The 20,738-nt window shown below is 42.7% G+C and overlaps 1 protein-coding gene across 1 annotated transcript in view; it reads right to left on the bottom strand.

The window, feature by feature from the left end:
- Positions 1-6,095: 6,095 nt before the first annotated feature.
- The window catches only part of LOC306913226 (uncharacterized protein), a 36,745-nt gene continuing 22,102 nt past the window's right edge, over positions 6,096-20,738 (bottom strand). The window contains exons 18-32 of the mRNA XM_079489816.1: positions 19,459-19,592; positions 18,595-18,774; positions 18,240-18,314; positions 18,074-18,145; positions 17,663-17,743; positions 16,309-16,398; positions 15,077-15,175; positions 14,681-14,767; positions 14,021-14,080; positions 13,787-13,920; positions 13,498-13,552; positions 13,262-13,313; positions 11,012-11,145; positions 10,132-10,368; positions 6,096-7,228 (exon numbers count right to left, since the gene is read on the bottom strand). Coding sequence (XP_079345942.1) covers positions 7,088-7,228; positions 10,132-10,368; positions 11,012-11,145; positions 13,262-13,313; positions 13,498-13,552; positions 13,787-13,920; positions 14,021-14,080; positions 14,681-14,767; positions 15,077-15,175; positions 16,309-16,398; positions 17,663-17,743; positions 18,074-18,145; positions 18,240-18,314; positions 18,595-18,774; positions 19,459-19,592 — 1,631 coding nt within the window. The 3' untranslated portion in view covers positions 6,096-7,087. The remainder of the gene's footprint in view (positions 7,229-10,131; positions 10,369-11,011; positions 11,146-13,261; positions 13,314-13,497; positions 13,553-13,786; positions 13,921-14,020; positions 14,081-14,680; positions 14,768-15,076; positions 15,176-16,308; positions 16,399-17,662; positions 17,744-18,073; positions 18,146-18,239; positions 18,315-18,594; positions 18,775-19,458; positions 19,593-20,738) is intronic.

Raw genomic sequence — 20,738 nt, 5'->3', positions numbered from 1 at the left:
CGCACACACACACACACACACACACACACACACACATAGTCGGGAAAGGTAAGCCTGGGTCTTGTGCAAGTTGTTCATTGTAGATATACTGTAGGACTCATTGTCAACATAGTGTTTCTCAATCTGTCCCCCATTGATCCAGCCAACACTGTGTGTGTGTGTGTGTGTGTGTGTGTGTTTGTGTGTGTGTGTGTGTGTGTGTGTGTGTGTGTGTGTGTGTGTGTGTGTGTGTGTGTAGGGGTGTCAGACTTTGGACTATTATGTGCAGATTATCACAGATGTGAGAGGCTACTGTGGGCTATAAAGGGTCAAAGGTTAGTCTTGTCTTTACAAACAAAAACAATTCATATTGTGTGTGTTCTTTCATACATGAATGTTTTATTTTATACTGAGCTTGTGGATGAAAATCACAAAAGAGCATGTATGTTTTAATAATCAAATACTTTTATTGTGTTCTGGTTTGGATCAATGGAACTATCACTTGAAGTTCCCATTCATCAAGTGTCACAATTAAAACAAAAATGTCAAGGTTTTAAAGAAGAAAACACTTACAGTTACATTACTTTTTAATGTTGACTTTATGTTATAATTAAAATCTTATGTATTTTGCCAATTATTTGGGGGCCCACTTGCAATATCCTCACAGCCCACCTGTGGGCCCTCGGCCCATATGTTGGGAATCTCTAATCTGGAAACATGGGAGTCATTACATTCTCACACGTTGACTCTGTTGTAATGTCTGTGGCACTCTCTGTGATGGTCATGCTCCAATTCAATCATCAGATGCTTATGTCATTTGTTTGTGTGAAACGCAGGCCATGTGACCAGTAAGGGGCAGGGATATTAGTGCAGGCCAGCCAGGGTACCTAATTGGGGGTCACTGTGGAACATAGTGAGAAAGAAGACCTAGAGCAGCAGTGATTCCTAATAGGTCCCCCTATTTGTCATGTGTTAGTTAGGCCACAGAACTCCTTCTGTTATGGCTCCGGACTCGGGGCCAGTCATCTCCGACACAGTCGAATCAAGAATCAATACGGTTTATTTGTCGCTACTCGGCACAGGAAGCTAAATGCAATTTTGTGAGGTCAGCTGGTCAGTATGTATGTCTGTGTGTGTGCGTGCGACGTGCGTGCACATGTGTGTGTGTGTGTGTGTGTGTGTGTGTGTGTGTACAGTAAACTCCCAAATCAGAGAGACATTACCTTGAAACGTCTAAAAAAAACAGGCATCTCCTGTGACATCATGATATGAGAGATGTGTCACACCCCAGACACCCTCTGTTCCCTCCCCTCAGGCAGCCTCACAAACAGCATTCTTTTCCCACAGAGCAAGCAGAACAAGATGCAGTGCAGAGTGCACTGCAGCACGATATTCTGTGCTTTATAGGTACTAATTCAAACGTTTTAATTTGGTATCCTTATGGAATATTACCTGAGCATACCGTATTTTCATACATTGATATAATATATATATTTTTTAATTTTTGAGTGGTGCAAACCACTCCAACAACCAGCTTTGTCTGTATGTTTGTGAGCCTGTGTACGTGTACCTGTGTACGTGCACAGGTGAGCATGGTTACCATGGTCACTGACATTACGTCAGACCACAGCTGATCAGGCTATATAAGACCTTGCACCACTCAGTTCACACGGGTGTGATTTTTTTAATACATTCTATAACCAGCTCACCAGCTCAGTGGCCTTGTGGTTAGAACTTAAGAGTGTCCGCCCTGAGACTGAGAGATCGGGGATCGATCCCTGGCCGGGTCATAACAAAGACTCCAAAAAATGGGACCCAGTGCCTCCCTGCTTGGCACTCAGCATCAAGGCTTGGATTGGGAGTAAGTCTCTGCGACATACTAACTAGCGTCATGTCCAGGGAGTGTACTTGTACATCTTGATGTAGCCTACACCCCCTGGACACACTACAGAAACAGGAGATATAGGGCTGTATTTTGCGTGTCTTAAGTACCAGGTCTTATTACTTAACTTAAGACCTGGAGGCGTGATCAATGCCATTTGGCTATTCTGAGTGGCCAAAGAGCATTGACCACGCCTCCAGGTCTTAAGTTAAGTAATAAGACCTGGTACTTAAAGGAGCATTCAGTGATTTGGGTGATTTGGAAAACCACCCAGTCCGCCCCGGTAACAAAATGTGCACATGCACACAGTCTACAGTGGGGGGAAGTGCAACATCATGTGCACCAAGGCCCGCCCCCACACATGATTGGAGGAAGGCCCCTCTCATCCTGATTGGATGAAGGCTTTGCCACCCGCCACCAAAACTGAAACTAGGGTTTTTTGACCCCAGGGGCTCACTGGGGACAGGGAGGAACTCCTTATATGGTCAGCACACTCTATAGTAGGGAGGATTATCCAAATAAAAAGAAAAAAGAAGTGATATTTGAACGAAGCGAAATCACTGAATATACCTTTAAGACACGCAAAATACAGCCCATAGGCTCTTGCCCTATTATGGGCCTCATGGCTCGGCAATGCTTACTTACAGACCATTCCAATACCATTCTTAGATTATGTAACATGCGTTCACATATGAGCGGATGTATTCATGCAGACTCACATGTTAAAGTATTTTGTGCAGGGACCGCCATACAACACATTTAGCTGGGGACCTCCTGGAACCCCCCAATGACCCCTGGCTGGGTGTCCCCGGACCCCATTTTGGGAACCACTGATACAGCATACATAAAGTCGGTATTGAAAAGAATTCCATTTTAGGATTAATGTGGTAACTGATGTGGTTATAGTAGTCAACAGACGTTAAAATGTGTTGCTTGAAGCCATTTGTCCCCAATCCAAACTACTAAATTCTGTAATACTAGAGTAGACTGACTATAGCATCACTGGATTTTGTAGTTTGGATATACCTAAACAAGAGTAGGCCACACTGTATAGTAGTTCAGGTGAAGGCAGCCCTCTTGTGGACAACATAAGTAAGTATACCGTAATTGCTCCAGCCTCCAGCCCCTAAAACATCACTCACTGTGAACTCAATACACAATTTCATTGTGTGAGTGACACAATGAAATTGTGTATCGAGTTCACAGTGAGTGATGTTTTATTTCAACTAAACTGTGTCTGATTAGTCTAATTAACCACTTAAGACCCATTGTCATAAAAGTGTCACACAGAAACAGCAAAAATAGCCGATCCAGGCCAAGACTGCTAGTGTATGTAGAATGAAAATGTAGCTTATTTCAATACTTTGGGCAATAGTTATATGTGCCACAGTAGACTGGTGGTACTGGTAGCTAGGTTCCCAAGACTTGGACCCAGGCTGCCGAGGGCAGGGGTGGATTACCGCATGCAAGAGCCTACCGGGCCAGAATGTTGTGTGAATTGCCACTCAACTATGCATGTCTGTTGTCACAAGAAAGAAACCATCATTATACCTTTTAAGTGCATGTTTATCCTGCCAATGTACTGCTACAGTTGGGTGCCACCGATATTGTCCCTTATCATTTGACCCATTTAGGCCTGACCTCAAAATTTAAAAAAATCCTTCTAAATCCTCCAGTTTTCTGAAATAAATATTCTCACGATTTTTCAAAAATAGCAGACCTACAAGCTCGTAGCGCGCCACTCGGTGGCGCGCTATGAGCTTGTAGATCTGCTATTTTTCAATAGCTAAATTATAACAATGTTTAAAACACCAAAAGGGGTTCCCGCCCAAAATGGGTTAACTGTGCTTTTGCGCAGATCACGCAAACCTCAGCAAAAAGAAAAGGCTATATAAGACCTTGCACCACTCAGTTCACACGGGTGTGATTTTTTTAATACATTCTATAACCAGCTCACCAGCTCAGTGGCCTTGTGGTTAGAACTTAAGAGTGTCCGCCCTGAGACTGAGAGATCGGGGATCGATCCCTGGCCGGGTCATAACAAAGACTCCAAAAAATGGGACCCAGTGCCTCCCTGCTTGGCACTCAGCATCAAGGCTTGGATTGGGAGTAAGTCTCTGCGACATACTAACTAGCGTCATGTCCAGGGAGTGTACTTGTACATCTTGATGTAGCCTACACCCCCTGGACACACTACAGAAACAGGAGATATAGGGCTGTATTTTGCGTGTCTTAAGTACCAGGTCTTATTACTTAACTTAAGACCTGGAGGCGTGATCAATGCCATTTGGCTATTCTGAGTGGCCAAAGAGCATTGACCACGCCTCCAGGTCTTAAGTTAAGTAATAAGACCTGGTACTTAAAGGAGCATTCAGTGATTTGGGTGATTTGGAAAACCACCCAGTCCGCCCCGGTAACAAAATGTGCACATGCACACAGTCTACAGTGGGGGGAAGTGCAACATCATGTGCACCAAGGCCCGCCCCCACACATGATTGGAGGAAGGCCCCTCTCATCCTGATTGGATGAAGGCTTTGCCACCCGCCACCAAAACTGAAACTAGGGTTTTTTGACCCCAGGGGCTCACTGGGGACAGGGAGGAACTCCTTATATGGTCAGCACACTCTATAGTAGGGAGGATTATCCAAATAAAAAGAAAAAAGAAGTGATATTTGAACGAAGCGAAATCACTGAATATACCTTTAAGACACGCAAAATACAGCCCATAGGCTCTTGCCCTATTATGGGCCTCATGGCTCGGCAATGCTTACTTACAGACCATTCCAATACCATTCTTAGATTATGTAACATGCGTTCACATATGAGCGGATGTATTCATGCAGACTCACATGTTAAAGTATTTTGTGCAGGGACCGCCATACAACACATTTAGCTGGGGACCTCCTGGAACCCCCCAATGACCCCTGGCTGGGTGTCCCCGGACCCCATTTTGGGAACCACTGATACAGCATACATAAAGTCGGTATTGAAAAGAATTCCATTTTAGGATTAATGTGGTAACTGATGTGGTTATAGTAGTCAACAGACGTTAAAATGTGTTGCTTGAAGCCATTTGTCCCCAATCCAAACTACTAAATTCTGTAATACTAGAGTAGACTGACTATAGCATCACTGGATTTTGTAGTTTGGATATACCTAAACAAGAGTAGGCCACACTGTATAGTAGTTCAGGTGAAGGCAGCCCTCTTGTGGACAACATAAGTAAGTATACCGTAATTGCTCCAGCCTCCAGCCCCTAAAACATCACTCACTGTGAACTCAATACACAATTTCATTGTGTGAGTGACACAATGAAATTGTGTATCGAGTTCACAGTGAGTGATGTTTTATTTCAACTAAACTGTGTCTGATTAGTCTAATTAACCACTTAAGACCCATTGTCATAAAAGTGTCACACAGAAACAGCAAAAATAGCCGATCCAGGCCAAGACTGCTAGTGTATGTAGAATGAAAATGTAGCTTATTTCAATACTTTGGGCAATAGTTATATGTGCCACAGTAGACTGGTGGTACTGGTAGCTAGGTTCCCAAGACTTGGACCCAGGCTGCCGAGGGCAGGGGTGGATTACCGCATGCAAGAGCCTACCGGGCCAGAATGTTGTGTGAATTGCCACTCAACTATGCATGTCTGTTGTCACAAGAAAGAAACCATCATTATACCTTTTAAGTGCATGTTTATCCTGCCAATGTACTGCTACAGTTGGGTGCCACCGATATTGTCCCTTATCATTTGACCCATTTAGGCCTGACCTCAAAATTTAAAAAAATCCTTCTAAATCCTCCAGTTTTCTGAAATAAATATTCTCACGATTTTTCAAAAATAGCAGACCTACAAGCTCGTAGCGCGCCACTCGGTGGCGCGCTATGAGCTTGTAGATCTGCTATTTTTCAATAGCTAAATTATAACAATGTTTAAAACACCAAAAGGGGTTCCCGCCCAAAATGGGTTAACTGTGCTTTTGCGCAGATCACGCAAACCTCAGCAAAAAGAAAAGGACAATATCGATGGCCTCCAACTGTAAGTGTAATAAAACAGCACTGGAAGCTACAAAATCCTGTTGAGATGCAGGTGTGTTAATATGGCGTAATATGGCCATGGTCCTGGAGTGAATGCAATTAAAGGATAATTTCATCTTTTAAGAATGAATCTCCAGATCAGTTATTCCTGATATTACAACTCTTACGGAAAGAAACATCTAACAATTAGAAAGTTTATTTGTATACATTTATTTTTTCCTGAAGAAAACAAGTGTCATCATTGGCACTTAGGTACATATCATCTTATGTACTGCAGAGCAGTAAGCAAATTGGTATACAATTGTATGTATAAATGTGCCTTTAAGGTTCCAATGTAAATCGTCATCAATGAGTCAAATCAGATAGACAATCTAGTTAAACGGCAAAATTACAACATACAGTATTGTACGATATACCACATTTAAGTATAACAGCATGACTTAACACTGACATTTCTTCCTTTGTGATTATATATTGTAAATATTTTTTGATATAGACAAATTAGTCTTTGCATCGCATTTACTCAGAACAGGCAATTAATACTTCAGCTAACAAATAGCATACTGTAAACCAAACAATTTGTTTGTGGCAAATAAAAGGTTATCCATGTTGAAAAAAATAAACATTTTTTACATGTATGTAAACTAAATATTAGCAGTACTATCACTACTAGTGTAGACATTTCTCAGAGACTGTAGACAACATATCAAATTAAGTCTGGTTAGACATGGCATATTCCAACTGAGGAACATAAATCCAGCTATTTCTAATGCCTGCTTTAAATTGGACTTCTTCCCACAATAAACACCCCATTACAACATACTGTACAGTATTTCGGTCCCATGGTGAAAGTGTATTATAGATTTTGACAAAAAGAAAAGGCCAATGCACATGCATGTTAATAATCCGACGATGGCTAAATATATTCTGGCACAATTCCCTTTGTAAAATGGTCCAACAACTGAGCAGGTAGCCACTATGGTAGGAGGTACCAGTTGGTCAGGGTGGATGGAAGGAGTGGTTCTTTGAGTGGGTACAGATGTCAGTGCAGTGCAGAAAGCGTTATGTGCCGCGGAAGCGTTGGGGAGCATTTGAGAACTTTGGAGGATTCCTTGTGCTAAGAGTTTGGTTGTGTTTGGTGTCTGGAGTGTTGGTTCCTTGTCATAGTGTGGGTCCCACTATGGCATGCTAGTTGGTGGCAGCAGGGATTGGGGTCGGGCTGGTGTTGTTGTTGTTGTTGGGTGGAGTCAACTTCATGGTGTTGAAAAAGTCCACCACCTGTCTGGGAACCTCGGCCAACACATTCTGAGCCAGCGCTTCTCGAGGGCCCTGGGGTGCAGAACAGACACCAGGTTAAGTAGCAGGCAGGGTGTGCCACACTTAAGACCAAGATGAGAGACAAGAAACACTGAAGAGAAATAATAGTGGCCCCCAGTTCAAATGTCTCTATTCTGGGGATATCATAATAGGCAAACATTCGGCCAAGGCCTGGGCGGCTATAGTGTAGCGGTCCGGGCACCTAGGCTGCTAAGCCAGCCTGACGGCGTGTCGCGGGTTCGGCTCCCGATCCTGACGACCTTTGCCGCGTGTTACCCCCCCATCTCTCTCCCCATTTCCTGTCACCATACTGTACACTATCCAATAAAGGCTAGCCAAAAATATATCTTTAAATTAAAAAAAAACATTCGGCCAAAATAGTAGAATATTCTGGCGATCTACAATAGCCGATATACACATGTGCGCAATGCGCTGTGAGCTTGTATATCGGCTATTTTCACTATGATGTACAACAAAGTATATTGGGTTTAGTTTAAGTGGCTATGGGTAAAAGGGCGAGTGAACAAGCAGATGAAGGCAGGTCTACAAGCATGCAAAGAACGGTGGAGCTTCATGTCACAATGCTACAGTACATGACCAACAGCATGCCGTGCATAATTAATGAAAGCATTGACGCAAAGATTAATCTAGATCAGGGTGGAAAGCTAGCGGCCCGTAGGCCGGATGCAGCCCGTGAAGGGATCCAATCTGACCTGCGAGATGATTAGGAGAATAAAGTGTTTCTCCCTTTATTCACCTAATCATCTCATCAAAATATTTACGATCATGTATTAGTTATCTGTACCACAGCTGATCTCATTCCACTCTCTCGCTGCCATCTCTCACTACCACTGCCTGTAGCAGGCAGCTTGTTGAGCATTTTGCACGACGCCAGTCAATCAGTCTTTCCCAGAGCTACTTAGTTGAGTTCAGTTCTCCTCTTTGCAGTCTTGTGTGTGAGTCAGTGTATGTCGCTCATGGGAATAATTACAACCGAACATGGACTGAACATGACAGGACAAAACATCCTGGCTGAAACGTTAGTTTCAGAATTGTTGGTCCTTGAACTAAAATGAGACTGACACCACTGATGTTTTCATGGGTAAAATGGGTAATGCAGAGGGTTTAAAAACAAAAATAGAATCCCCGCCAGGAGTCACATGCTAATTAGACTCTATTTTTCAGAGGTGAATTTGTGTGGACAGTCACTAAGGGCACTATAGAGCGTCGCAGTCCCGCCCCCTTTCATGACGACGCCAGGCCCAGGAAATAATTCCCAATGCATTTTTTCCCATAGACATTTCAAAAAGTATTTATTTAAAGACCTTTTAAGCGTCGTACAAAGCCAACTCGAGTCATGACAAATCATGACAATAAACACAATATTTTGGACCAAACTAATAATTACAAAGAAGAAAAACAACAAAAAAAAGTGTTGTAATCTGCCGTTTTCTTCTTCTTTCTAATTATTTGTTCGGCCCGAAAAATTGTGTTTGTTGTCATGATTTCTCCCAACTCGAGTTGGCTTTGTACGAGGCTTAAAAGGTCTTTAAATAAAGACTTTTTGAAATGTCTATGGGGAAAATAAACGGGGAATCATTTCCTGGGCCCTGGGACTGCGCCGCTCTATTTATATACTGTATATATGGCCAGTGTTGGTCATATAGACGCTACCGCACCACTTGTTCAAAGTGCTTCGCTAATAAAAAGCGACGACAATGTTGTCAAATGTTATATATATTTTGGTGTTATCAAATGTGGGCTTTCACCAGCATATTTCAATGTGACCAATTGTCTACTTCTGCTATGTTCCATAAGGTGGAGGGACAGGAGGAATTGTAATTGGCTAGTTGTTGGTAGCAATTATAAAATGACATAGCTGTCGTTGACTGCTTTGACACATATCTGAGAATTGAGGCCTAAAACATATTACGCTGAGTGGCTTAGTTGTATTTGAGATTAGCTGTGGGCAGACACACAGACAGACAAGACATGGATGAAAAACATGAATCTCCTGGCTGAGATCAAATATTTGGGCTAACCCTATGAAGGATTGGGATCATGGGGCTGAGGCGGCTTCAGTTTGAATAAACTGAAGAAGGAGGCCACTTGTTGAGGTAATTCGGCCAGTACGCTTTGGGCTAGAGCCTGGCTGGGAGCCTGTAATGACATGAATACACAAGCAGTAGAGATAAACTACTGTAGGTGACAACTGGGTACATGGGTTGCGGATAATTTGGGCTTGCAAAATGGTGTTGCACAAGGACAGATTTGTGAAAATACAATAGTTCATATTAAAGTCCAAGGTAAACCAATCATACTCTTACTCCAAGATAGAAAGCATGTGCAATTACTGTATCAGGGAGCAAGCATATTGAGAAGAGGTATTAGAAGCCAATCAGGATGAAACATAATCTGACAAGTCGATCTTGATCACATGACTACAGAGATAATGTGTATTGATTTGCGTGATGTTTGGACAAAATCTGTAGGAGTAATATGAAGTATCTCACACACACACACACACACACACACACACACACACACACACACACACACACACACACACACACACACACACACACACACACACACACACACACACACACACACAGTCCTGACGGAGACAACAAATAATTTATAACTTGTACTTGCACGTTTTTGGCAAGCGACAGTGTGACATATCAGCTTCCAATTCTGTTTAAATCTGTCTACCAGGATTACCAGTATAATAATATAAAATAAATAATGTAATGATGATATGTTTTAAGACCCCAGGAAGAATAGCTGCTGTGTCTCACAGCAAGCTAATGGGGATCTAATAAATAAATCAAAGCAAACAGCTTTACAAATACACACTAAGCCACTAATTCATCACACGAACCAAAATGACTATTGTTCTAACTATTGCTTACGTTCTGGAACTGTCTGTAGGGCACAAACTGAACGATGTCTCGCATTGCGGATTCGCCCGTCTGGGATCGCAGCCGACCATCGTCTCCGTCCAAGAACTCCATGGCGCTGAAGTCGGCCCCACCCACCCCGATGATGATGATGGACATGGGCAGGCGCGCCGCGTTGACGATGGCAGTGCGCGTTTGGTCCATGTCTGTGATCACTCCATCAGTTATGATGAGCAGAACAAAGTATTGCTGCGAAGAGAGAAGAGTTATATAATATGATTTGTACTGTATGGTCATGCCAAGAATGTACGATTTACAAGCTCATGCGAGGCATTGTGAGTTTGTACACCTGAAATTTTAGCATTCAACAACATTGTGGGACGAGCATAAATTACGCATTATACAGGAACATTGATGTGGAAACACGACACCATATCGAACAGTAGGACAGATTATCATGGCTGGAACACATAAAATGAAATGAATGTACTTTCTTACTGTATAGGGGCACTAGTCAACAAAACATTCAGCCACTATCTAGTCCATTCCATTACGTTCCATTCCATTAAGTTTTGTAATTTCCCCATCACCTCTATAAGGCAGCAAAGGCCTGCAATCACGAAGCATTCAACATTGTAAGCCGATGGTTGCCTTGAGACGCGTTGCAAGCTTGTAGATCGGCAATTATTGAACTCTTTTTTAATAGTGCTTGTTTTAAAAAATGTGCATTCGAAGCCTAGGGTCCCCGGACCACCACGCCGGCGGTGGCCCGGGCCTTTTTAAAAAAAATGGTGCTTAAATGGTGAAATGCTACACGAGTGAATCATTTTCTATTTTATTATTCGTTTTCATAAAACAATGATGAATACCCTTTATCATTCATAACACTCACTGATGCAGTGGTCTGCTGGAGGGCCTGTCTGGCGAAGGTGGCCACGTGGTTGATGATTGGAGAGAAGTTGGTTGGACCATAGAGCTTCACCTGGGGCAGACACACCCTGTAAGCCTCCACCACCCCTTCTACACCTGCACCACACACACACACACACACACACACACACACACACACACACACACACACACACACACACACACACACACACACACACACACACACACACACACACACACACACACACACACACACACACACACACACACACACACACACACACACACACACACACACACAGTCCTGATTAAACCGTGTGTCAAACCATGCAAATGAAAACAGTTTCTATATAGAAGTGTATATTTGTACGTCTCTAAATGTTATGATGAATTGAAAAAGGTGGACCCTCTTGTAAATAAGTGTAACGCTTTATTGGGTCGTCCACTCACAGTTGACAGTTTTTGTATTGAGTTGTGCTTGAAATGTACTGTAATTCTGTTCTTCTAATTCTTAACTGTTAATAAATCAATCAATCTATATGTGCCTAAAAAGGTGGACTGTCTATAAACCATATCGTCGCTGTTGGGCAGAAGCGTCTTATCTACATATTTTAAATCTGTGTTTTTCTGTAAATTAATGTGCAACTTCATCATACTACAGCTTCACACAAAAGCATCAAAAGTAGCAGTCAGAACTGCAAGTTTGAAATTTAATCCTGAAAACAAACAGTTTTGGACATAATGAGGCTTCCACCCAACAGAGACTATATTATACCGGTTCGTTCTTCTGACCTTGCATTCTGAGAGGCATTCTAATGAGTGCCAATAATCTCTGTCCAGAATGGCACCGATATAGTAAGCCGGGATCATGTTTTTTTTATCTTTATAAAAATGTGGTATAACAGCAATAATACATTTAGCATTTGAATGCCACCAATGCATTGAAAGGGACAAAATCACGTTTAATCAGAGTATTCAATGCTCCAGTAGACGCTATGCGTCTACTACCGCAACCGTCTACAGCACGAAAGGTTATATTGTGACGTTTGAGAAATTCAGTAGGCTGCAATCTGCCTTGATCACAGCTACTGTTTTGACAGTGGCGACGCACTTTGCCCGACATTACAAACTCTTACAAACACAAAATCTAACCCTAACCTCAGTCTTAATCGGCCACGTAAGTCCCCTAACCTCATTATCAGTTTTAACCAGCCACATAAGTCCCCTAACCTCATATCAGGCTTAACCGGCCACATGGTCGGTTGACAACGCGTGACGTCGCTGGTAGCTGTGATCAACCGCACAGAATGCAGCCTACTGAGATATGGTAGGCCAGTAGACGTGTCTACTGGAGCATTAAATGCTCTGATTAAACGTGATTTTGTCCCCATTTGATGGCATTCGAAACGGATGTAGCATTCGAGGTCACTGTATTCCATGCTAATCTACGTCCACATCATACCGTGCCAGACAGTGAAGCTTGGTAGGCAAGGTAAAGCTTTTCATTATGGAAGGCTTTGATTAGCCGCATGCTGCTGCTGCATTAAAGACCTGTTGTCTAGTCAGGTTGTGTGAAGCTGTCGCAGTCATGTCTCACGCATACACCCGTGCCATAGATGAATAGAACCTTTTTCTGCATGACACATGGGTAAAGAGGGGTGATTGAGCTGCACTTGAAACAAGCTATTAACACATTCAGGCCTGACGTCGAAATTTAAAAAAAAAAGTTTTCTAAATCATGACAATTTTCTGAAAGATTTGAGGCACATTTTAACGATTTTTCAAAAATAGCAGACCTACAAGCTCATAGCGCGCCACTCGGTGGCGCGCTATGAGCTTGTAGATCTGCTATTTTTCAATAGCTAAATTATAACATAATGTTTAAAACACCAAAAGGGGTTCCCGCCCAAAATGGGTTAATGGTTAATGTGGTTAAACGCTAACGTGACATGGATGCGTTCCAGGTCTCAATGGGTTAAAGACTGTATGCAGGGTGAGCGGAGGCTGCTAATTCCCTTTTGCGACATGCATATCTCGCTCATTACCTATTTTGCTATGTTCAAAAGCAAATAAATAAAATTACTACAGTAGCTGTATGACCTGGTAGGGCAGATAACAAGCAGTACTGGGGGGTCCCCAAGGACTGGAATTGAAAACCTCCAGACGTAATTTTTCTGAGTGTAGATGATTAACAACGGAACCTCGAAAATTGCTCAAGCACAAGCCCGATATGCCTAAATTGTAAACATACCTGCACAGAATGGGTTCGCTGGGTTGAAATTGAGGGGGAACTCATGAGAAACCTGTGAAAAGCATTATGTAAAGAAACAAAACAATCAGACTTTTTATGGCTGTTCAATACAAATCCTATGAAACAAGACTTGGGCTCCTAGTTTGAAAGTGGTAATCTAATAACCAAACTAAAAACAGCATTTTGCTATAGTGTTTAGATTAGATCAACGCATTCACGTGAGAATTCATATTTACCTGCCATGAAGGAGGAATCTGGGCTCCAAAGCCGAAGGCTGGGAACAACTTGTCACTAGACAGGACAACACAGACCAGCAAGGAACAGCGTTTAATACAAACTACCCAAATTGCCATATATGTGTACTACTATATATAGTCGAACCGTAGCATAGTGTTCTACACCAGTGTTTTTATTAATTCACTTCTGTGCTTCATAAATGAGCCATCAACCTGAGCCAAGCTAATCGACAGGAGCCATGATCTCAATATCTCCATTGTAAACGGACAGTGTTACCACTCCAATCACCTGTCATAGTCCTGGATAACAGTGCCCACGGACCAGATAGCAGAAAGGTACTCATTGACACCCTGCGGGCTGATGTAGTGGAGAGACTGGGGGGTCCTGGGGTCCCCGTTGGAGCCGGTGAAGTCAATAGCCACCTAGTCAAGAAATGAGAAGGGGGTGCGGACATATTTTAAGTTATGGATTTGTGGATGGAGGAAATGAAACTACATCATTACCACAGAGCCCAGTACTCACCGTGAAGTTGAGTTGACAGCCTCCCATGATGTAATCCAGGAAGGTGTACTCCTTCACCACCTGAAATGTGAAACATGAAGCTAGTTAGTAAGTAGCGGTAATATAAGTAAGTAGCTCTGCCTGAAACATACAATAATATGTCTCATGGTAGGGCCGATTCCTCTTTGGCTGAGCAGTATACCTGTATATGTGAAAGCTGGGTTCGAATACACTACTAGATAGTATGTATTGTATCATAAAGACACTGTACTGTTGCATCAAAACACACGTAGTTGGGGTGCATACTTAGTTTAGACTAGTCATTGGTTAGACATGGGTTAAGGTTAGGTTTAGGTGTGCTGCCCCATGGGAGGTTAGGTTTAGGGTGAGGGTTTGAGATAGGTTGTAGTTGTAGGACTAATGACTGGACTAACCAAAAAAACAAACACTGTTTAAAGTACTGCACCCAGGTAGTTTAGACAACATGATACAATTATGTTGAATATTCATTACAGTAAGGAGTATGTAATTTAAACTAAACACCATTCAGCCACTAGATGTCACACTTTTACAACACCTCTATTACATAAGGTTTGTTATTTTATTTCCCTGTCACAATTACATGGCAGCAAAGGCCTACAAACATGCAGTCTGCAAATCATTGTAAATACAGTTCTGTACCTGGCATAGCTTCACACTAACAACACCAGAGTTTTTATAGTTCTTCTTCTTCTGTCTCTTTTTACTGTTGACGCATTCAAACTCCGCCTGAGGGAGGAAGTGTATGTTAAGGAACTTGCACATTGCAAAATTCGAAGCAATGTGCAAGCTCCTTTATAGACAAAAGCAGTAATGTTTATTGACAAGAGAAGACACACGCGCGCGCGCACGCACGCTATGCCACGCACACACACACACACACACACACACACACACACACACACACACACACACACACACACACACACACACACACACACACACACACACACACACACACACACACACACACACACACACACACACACACACACACACACACACACACACACACACACACACATCTCTTCATCTGACCGGAGAGGCTCTATCAGCTTTCTGCAGTTGTGTCAGTGTGGTCTCGAAGGTGCCGATGAGGTCATGTGAGCCGTCGTTGTCGTAGTCGTAACACTCAACCTGGGTACAGATAGAAACACTTAGCAGTGTGGGACTTAATAGTCAAACATGCAAACAACAACAACAACAAAACGTGGTATTCAGTTATGTGTCATGGTGGTGGTCAACGTGGACTGCCCCAGGTGGTTTCACTGATATTATATATATTATATTTATATAATATATATGCTATATTCTACGAAAATAGCATATCTGCAAGTTCACTTGTGATCTTGTAGAAGAGATTTGGTGTGGAGGGAAAAAAGGAGATGACCAAGTAAAGACCGTTCGGAGACATTCGGGCAACTAAGTATATGGGTTTAAGTGGTCAAGAAAATAAGCTCTGTTGCAAACAAAGGTATTCAGTTTGTCTCACTACTACTACTACAACAACACACACATTGCACACATGCAATTAATTGAAGTAAACAAAAGCACAAACAGCTTCTGAATTCACAGCTGAGATATCAACAATGGTAATGTATGTAGAATAAAATGAAAACTCTCTTATGTTAACCACACAGCTTATTTTCTGGATAAATGTAACCCCCTGTGGAAGCTAGGAGGTAATATAATTATAAATACAAATATATTTAAAAAAAAACATAATTCAAGTGAATGGGAGATATCATGGGGTCGAACCTCCATGGCGCATGATGGAATACCACCAACCTGGACCCCAAAACTCACAAAAAGCAAACGCATGCAAATGGAAACCATCCAAAAACAGAATGCTGCATTCAGCACGAGGAGAGAGAACCTTGCATGAGACCTGCAAACATCTTCTACTTTCCATCGACTTCCCTTCACCCAGTGATGGAGTGTTGGACAAAGACAAACACAGTGAAACCGTGGGCCACTCACTTGTTCCGCAAAAAGAGGAACCCGCTCTCTTCCTAACATGTTTGCATCGGAGATTGAAAAAGAAAAGGGCTGATTTCAAACTAGCATTAGCAAAACACTAAAAGTGGAATATTCTACAGTATATAGCCACTACTATGCCAGACAGACATTTTCTCTCTTGAACAGAGAATAATATAAAGCTAACTTAATGCCATGCAAACCAATATACCAGCCCTGGAGTTATTAAGCATAACAAATTCATAATTACAAATACAATACAAATAGCTAAAGAGGCTGGGTGCATTTTTTACCTTTATTGGTTTGTCCATGTCTCCTCCACAGAGAGACTGCAGTTGGATTTTGAAAGGTTTCCATGTTGGATTCAGGTTGTTCTGTACCACCTAAAAAAAAAAAAAAAGACTTACTTACTGGAAACCTTTGTCTTTTTGGACCATTAATAATAAATTGTCAAATTTACACACACACACACACACACACACACACACACACACACACACACACACACACACACACACACACACACACACACACACACACACACACACACACACACACACACACACACACACACACACACACACACACACACACACACACACACACACACACACACACACACACAGGGAATTTAATCCCATATTCAGCCAGAATCAGTCAATCTATCAAAAATAATGCAAAAATCGTATTATGATGACAGCTTTTATTTTGATAACGTTATAGAGTTGGATTACAAGATAAAAATCTAACAGACAGTGTAATTCTGTCATCTGGCTAACTGATCAAATCCAGTTTGTTTGGGTTCTCTGGGTACTCCCTGTGTACTGTGTTGCATGTTTTCCCTCTCTCTGCACTCAGTTTACAATCTCTGTTAGGGATGTCCCGATCACGTTTTTTTGCTCCCGATCCGATTCCTGTCATTTTATTTTGAGACATACCGATACCGATCTTTATATTTTTTATATAACACTTATGCCATATCACAATAGCAAATATCCTAATGTATGTCACTCTAGTGTAGTCTGTCGTGTTGCCTTTCATTTATTGAAAGGCAAAATGTGACTATACTTTTATTAGAATGACTGTCATTGTGTTTTTTTTCTTTCTATGAAAGCATGTAATCATAGCAAAATGATGATGTATTGGTTAATTAGAGTGAATACAGTCTAGTTAAAACTCTTAAAGAGTATCTCTCTCATTCAGAGAGAGTACTACAGACACCTATCCCATCATAGCGGGGGTTGCATTTCCCACCTAACATAGACTGTGTGAGATGTGTCTCTCTCAAAGCCCCCTTCTTACAAGAGAAGGGGGTGCTTAACCAGGGCTCCCCAGCGTAACATGAGCTTGTGGCAGCGGTGGCCGAACGGATAGCGGCGCGGTCTAGATACCGGAAGGTTCCCAGTTCGAACCAGCCGTCCGACACGTTAAAATTACCACCGCTGAAATGCCCTTGAACAAGGCATCAACCACTACGATGAAATGTGTTCTATGAGCAGGGCCTGGCTGGAAACAAGTTCTTGAGCTTAGCCCAGATACCCTGGGTAAATATAGATTTAATTTCATTTCATTTCATTTCATTGCCCCATGGAATGTCCGGAATGTACTGACAGGATAGTGACCGCTGGATGGGTCAAGGAGTTTTACCTCTGTTCTATGGGCCAGCTGCCATGCAGTTTCTGTCTGCTTGTAGAACTCCAGGTATGGGTCAGACTTGCCAAAGAAATCCTGCAATGATAATTATAAGGAGGAACATAGCAGGTTTTTTTTTCTGGTGTTAATGAAATGACAATTCTTAACTCAGAAAATAAAGGCTATAGTCAACGATATGTAGCCTATGACCATAAATGCCCCTCCCCCCAGCTGTTTACTGTACATATTTTTCTTTTTGATTACTACTCGCTTATATGTTTTTGCATAGTATTGCATTTGTATTGTTACATTTTTCAATTAATTGAATACACTTTCTTTCTTGTGTTTAATCCTTAAACTGACGTTTCTGTGCATTCTTTTTTGCTAAATGTTAATAAATGTTCAATTTCAATCAATTAATTTTACCTTGTTGTCAAGCTTCCTGGCTTCCACCTCAAAATTCACCACCCTGCTGTCATTTATTTCTTCAGCACAGATCTACAGAGTGACAAAAATACATAGTGTTAAAACACCAACAATAAGGCGTGCATGCGCACGCGCACAGCACACTCTTGCCCGCATAGATACTCACAGTGATGGTCCCCTTTCCCGCAGGTCTGTTGTTCTTCAGGACCAGCGGCCGGGTATATTTTTTACTGGACACCACCTGCAACATGCAAGAAGAACATGATAAAAGCTCTTATCTGTAGCAGAACGATAAGTCACACTGCCACTCAAGTGATTACTGGCCAATCACAGCGCATGTTTTCCAGGACTTATCAGACCCGAACATGCACTCTGTGACGGACGTTCATGCTTCCGGGGTGCTTCTCAAGGAATCTCGGGAAAGTTTTGCCCTCCCTTGAGCACATACGCTCCAGAGCCGGAAAGGGCGTCAACCTTTATATGTCTATGCTCTTAGGTCAGGAGAAGAGGCAGAAGTTCACCTGGCCCATGGTACACTCCAGCTCGCCCAGGAAGTCATCGTCACTCAGGTCTACGGTCTTGTTGTCAATGTCGTAGAGGCCAAACTTCAACTTTTGGACGATCTCAAAGTAGTAGTCGACCACAAACTTTTTGGCAAACTTTGGACTGAGGCAGTTCTGCACTTGCTCCGTTCGGCCCAGCTGTTGGGAAAGGACAGAACTTTTCATGCTATGGTATGGTTTCAAAACACACAAATGGGGACACACGTTGCAACGTGTGTCCCCACACGCATTATGAGCACATGTATTAGTCAACAAGTCCAGCTAGTGACTGTCTTATCGTGATTTTAACTTCCTACAGCAAGATATTGTTCTGTTGTTTATATGCACTGACAAAGTAAAGCAGTGCACCTCACTTCCGATTCACAGTGTCGAATTTAGGTTAATGTTTACTAGCAATCTCGTGATCACAGCAGGGACAACAGTGTATTAGCAGCAGCAACAGTAAAATGAGTGATTTAATTACAGCCCACCAGTTCTATTCAAATAGTTGTTTGAGTTGTTGAAGCGCTTATAGGATCAGTGTTGATATTCCATATAGACACAGACACTACAGTCAACGATATTGATATATTCCATCCAGAATAGCTTTCAAGTGTGTAGGATTAGCTCATTCCAAATAGAATTGAACAGAGTCTTTAGGGAATCAGGATGGATAATGTAGACACACAGCCGGAGACATATGATGTATCATTGCTACATGATCTGTCTCCCTCTCTCCACAGTCCTATCTAAATACAGTACACAAACTACTTTACACAATCATCTTTAAAACAAAACAAACTAATTTAAACATTGCACCGATATTAAATATCCATTCCTCACCTCAAACCACTGTGACTGTGAGCTGCTGGTGAGCAACACACACAGGGGGTCAGACTTTGAGCCAATGTCTTTATCCAGCAGATTGTCACAGGTGACAGTCAGCTCCACCTTGGTCACACACTGGGCAGCCATGTCTGTTAACACCACAAACACACGGACGGACACAACAAACACAGCCAGGGAAATATTAAAATAGATATGAGACAGGATTTTATTGAACCCATAAGCAAGCACACAGTCGTACTAGGGAGTAAAAAGCAGGCAGAAGGGTATACTCGCTATACTGTCTGTCGCATGCATCACACATCAAAAACCACAGGACTGTTTGATGTCCTAGGCTAGCCTACGACCATAATATTATTACAGTTTTACGTTACGTTACCAAGAAGATGGACACCGCTGTTTCTCGTACACAAACACGGCTCTGTTCTGTTTATTTACGGGGAGGCAGAGCCATTCAACGGGTTTCATTTAAGGAGCTTATTTCCCTGATTCTGTCATGGAAACAATGAGGTAAATAAACCAAGTACAGTCATAAACAGGGTATACTCAACATCCTATAGGCCGGAAGGACCGCAGCGCGGTGATTGGCTATAGCCTCGAGCGTGGTAACGGCCGGGCTCCACCGGGCGCGTCAGCGTCGCGTCTCCGTCACCGTCAAGGTGCTGCCAGACGGTCGAAAGAGCTGCGCACGTTCTCGGCTGCGCGTAGCTTAAAGCTTGAGTTTTTAGACAGCTGGTGGATGGAAATTAAGCTCCACCTCCGCTGAATTCTTGCGCGACGGCCAGATTCCCGGAAACGCTCTCCTCCGCTCAAGTCTTCGGCGGAGGTGGAGCTTCTTTTCCATCCACCAGCTGTCTAAAAACTCGGAATTTAAGCTGCGCGCAGCTTAAGAAGTGCGCAGTTTAAGAAAGTTTTGCGCTCAGGTGTGGAGACGGTGTCAAGCCGCTGCCACACGGTCGAAAGAGCTGCGCACGTTCTCGGCTGCGCGTAGCTTAAAGCTTGAGTTTTTAGACAGCTGGTGGATGGAAATTAAGCTCCACCTCCGCCGAATACTTGCGCGACGGCCAGATTCCCGGAAACGCTCTCCTCCGCTCAAGTCTTCCGCGGAGGTGGAGCTTAATTTCCATCCACCAGCTGTCTAAAAACTCAAACTTTAAGCTGCGCGCAGCTTAAGAAGTGCGCAGCTTAAGAAAGTTTTGCGCTATGGTGTGGAGACGGTGTCAGGGAATGTTCCCTTTTTAATCAATGAAGGGTGGCTACACAGCCCGCGTTGACGG

Source organism: Electrona antarctica (genome assembly GCF_951216825.1).
Source record: "Electrona antarctica genome assembly, chromosome: 20".
In the NCBI taxonomy this organism is placed as follows: domain Eukaryota; kingdom Metazoa; phylum Chordata; class Actinopteri; order Myctophiformes; family Myctophidae; genus Electrona; species Electrona antarctica.
The sequence above is the reverse complement of the archived record's forward strand: the minus strand, read 5'-3'. Positions and strand labels throughout refer to the sequence as shown.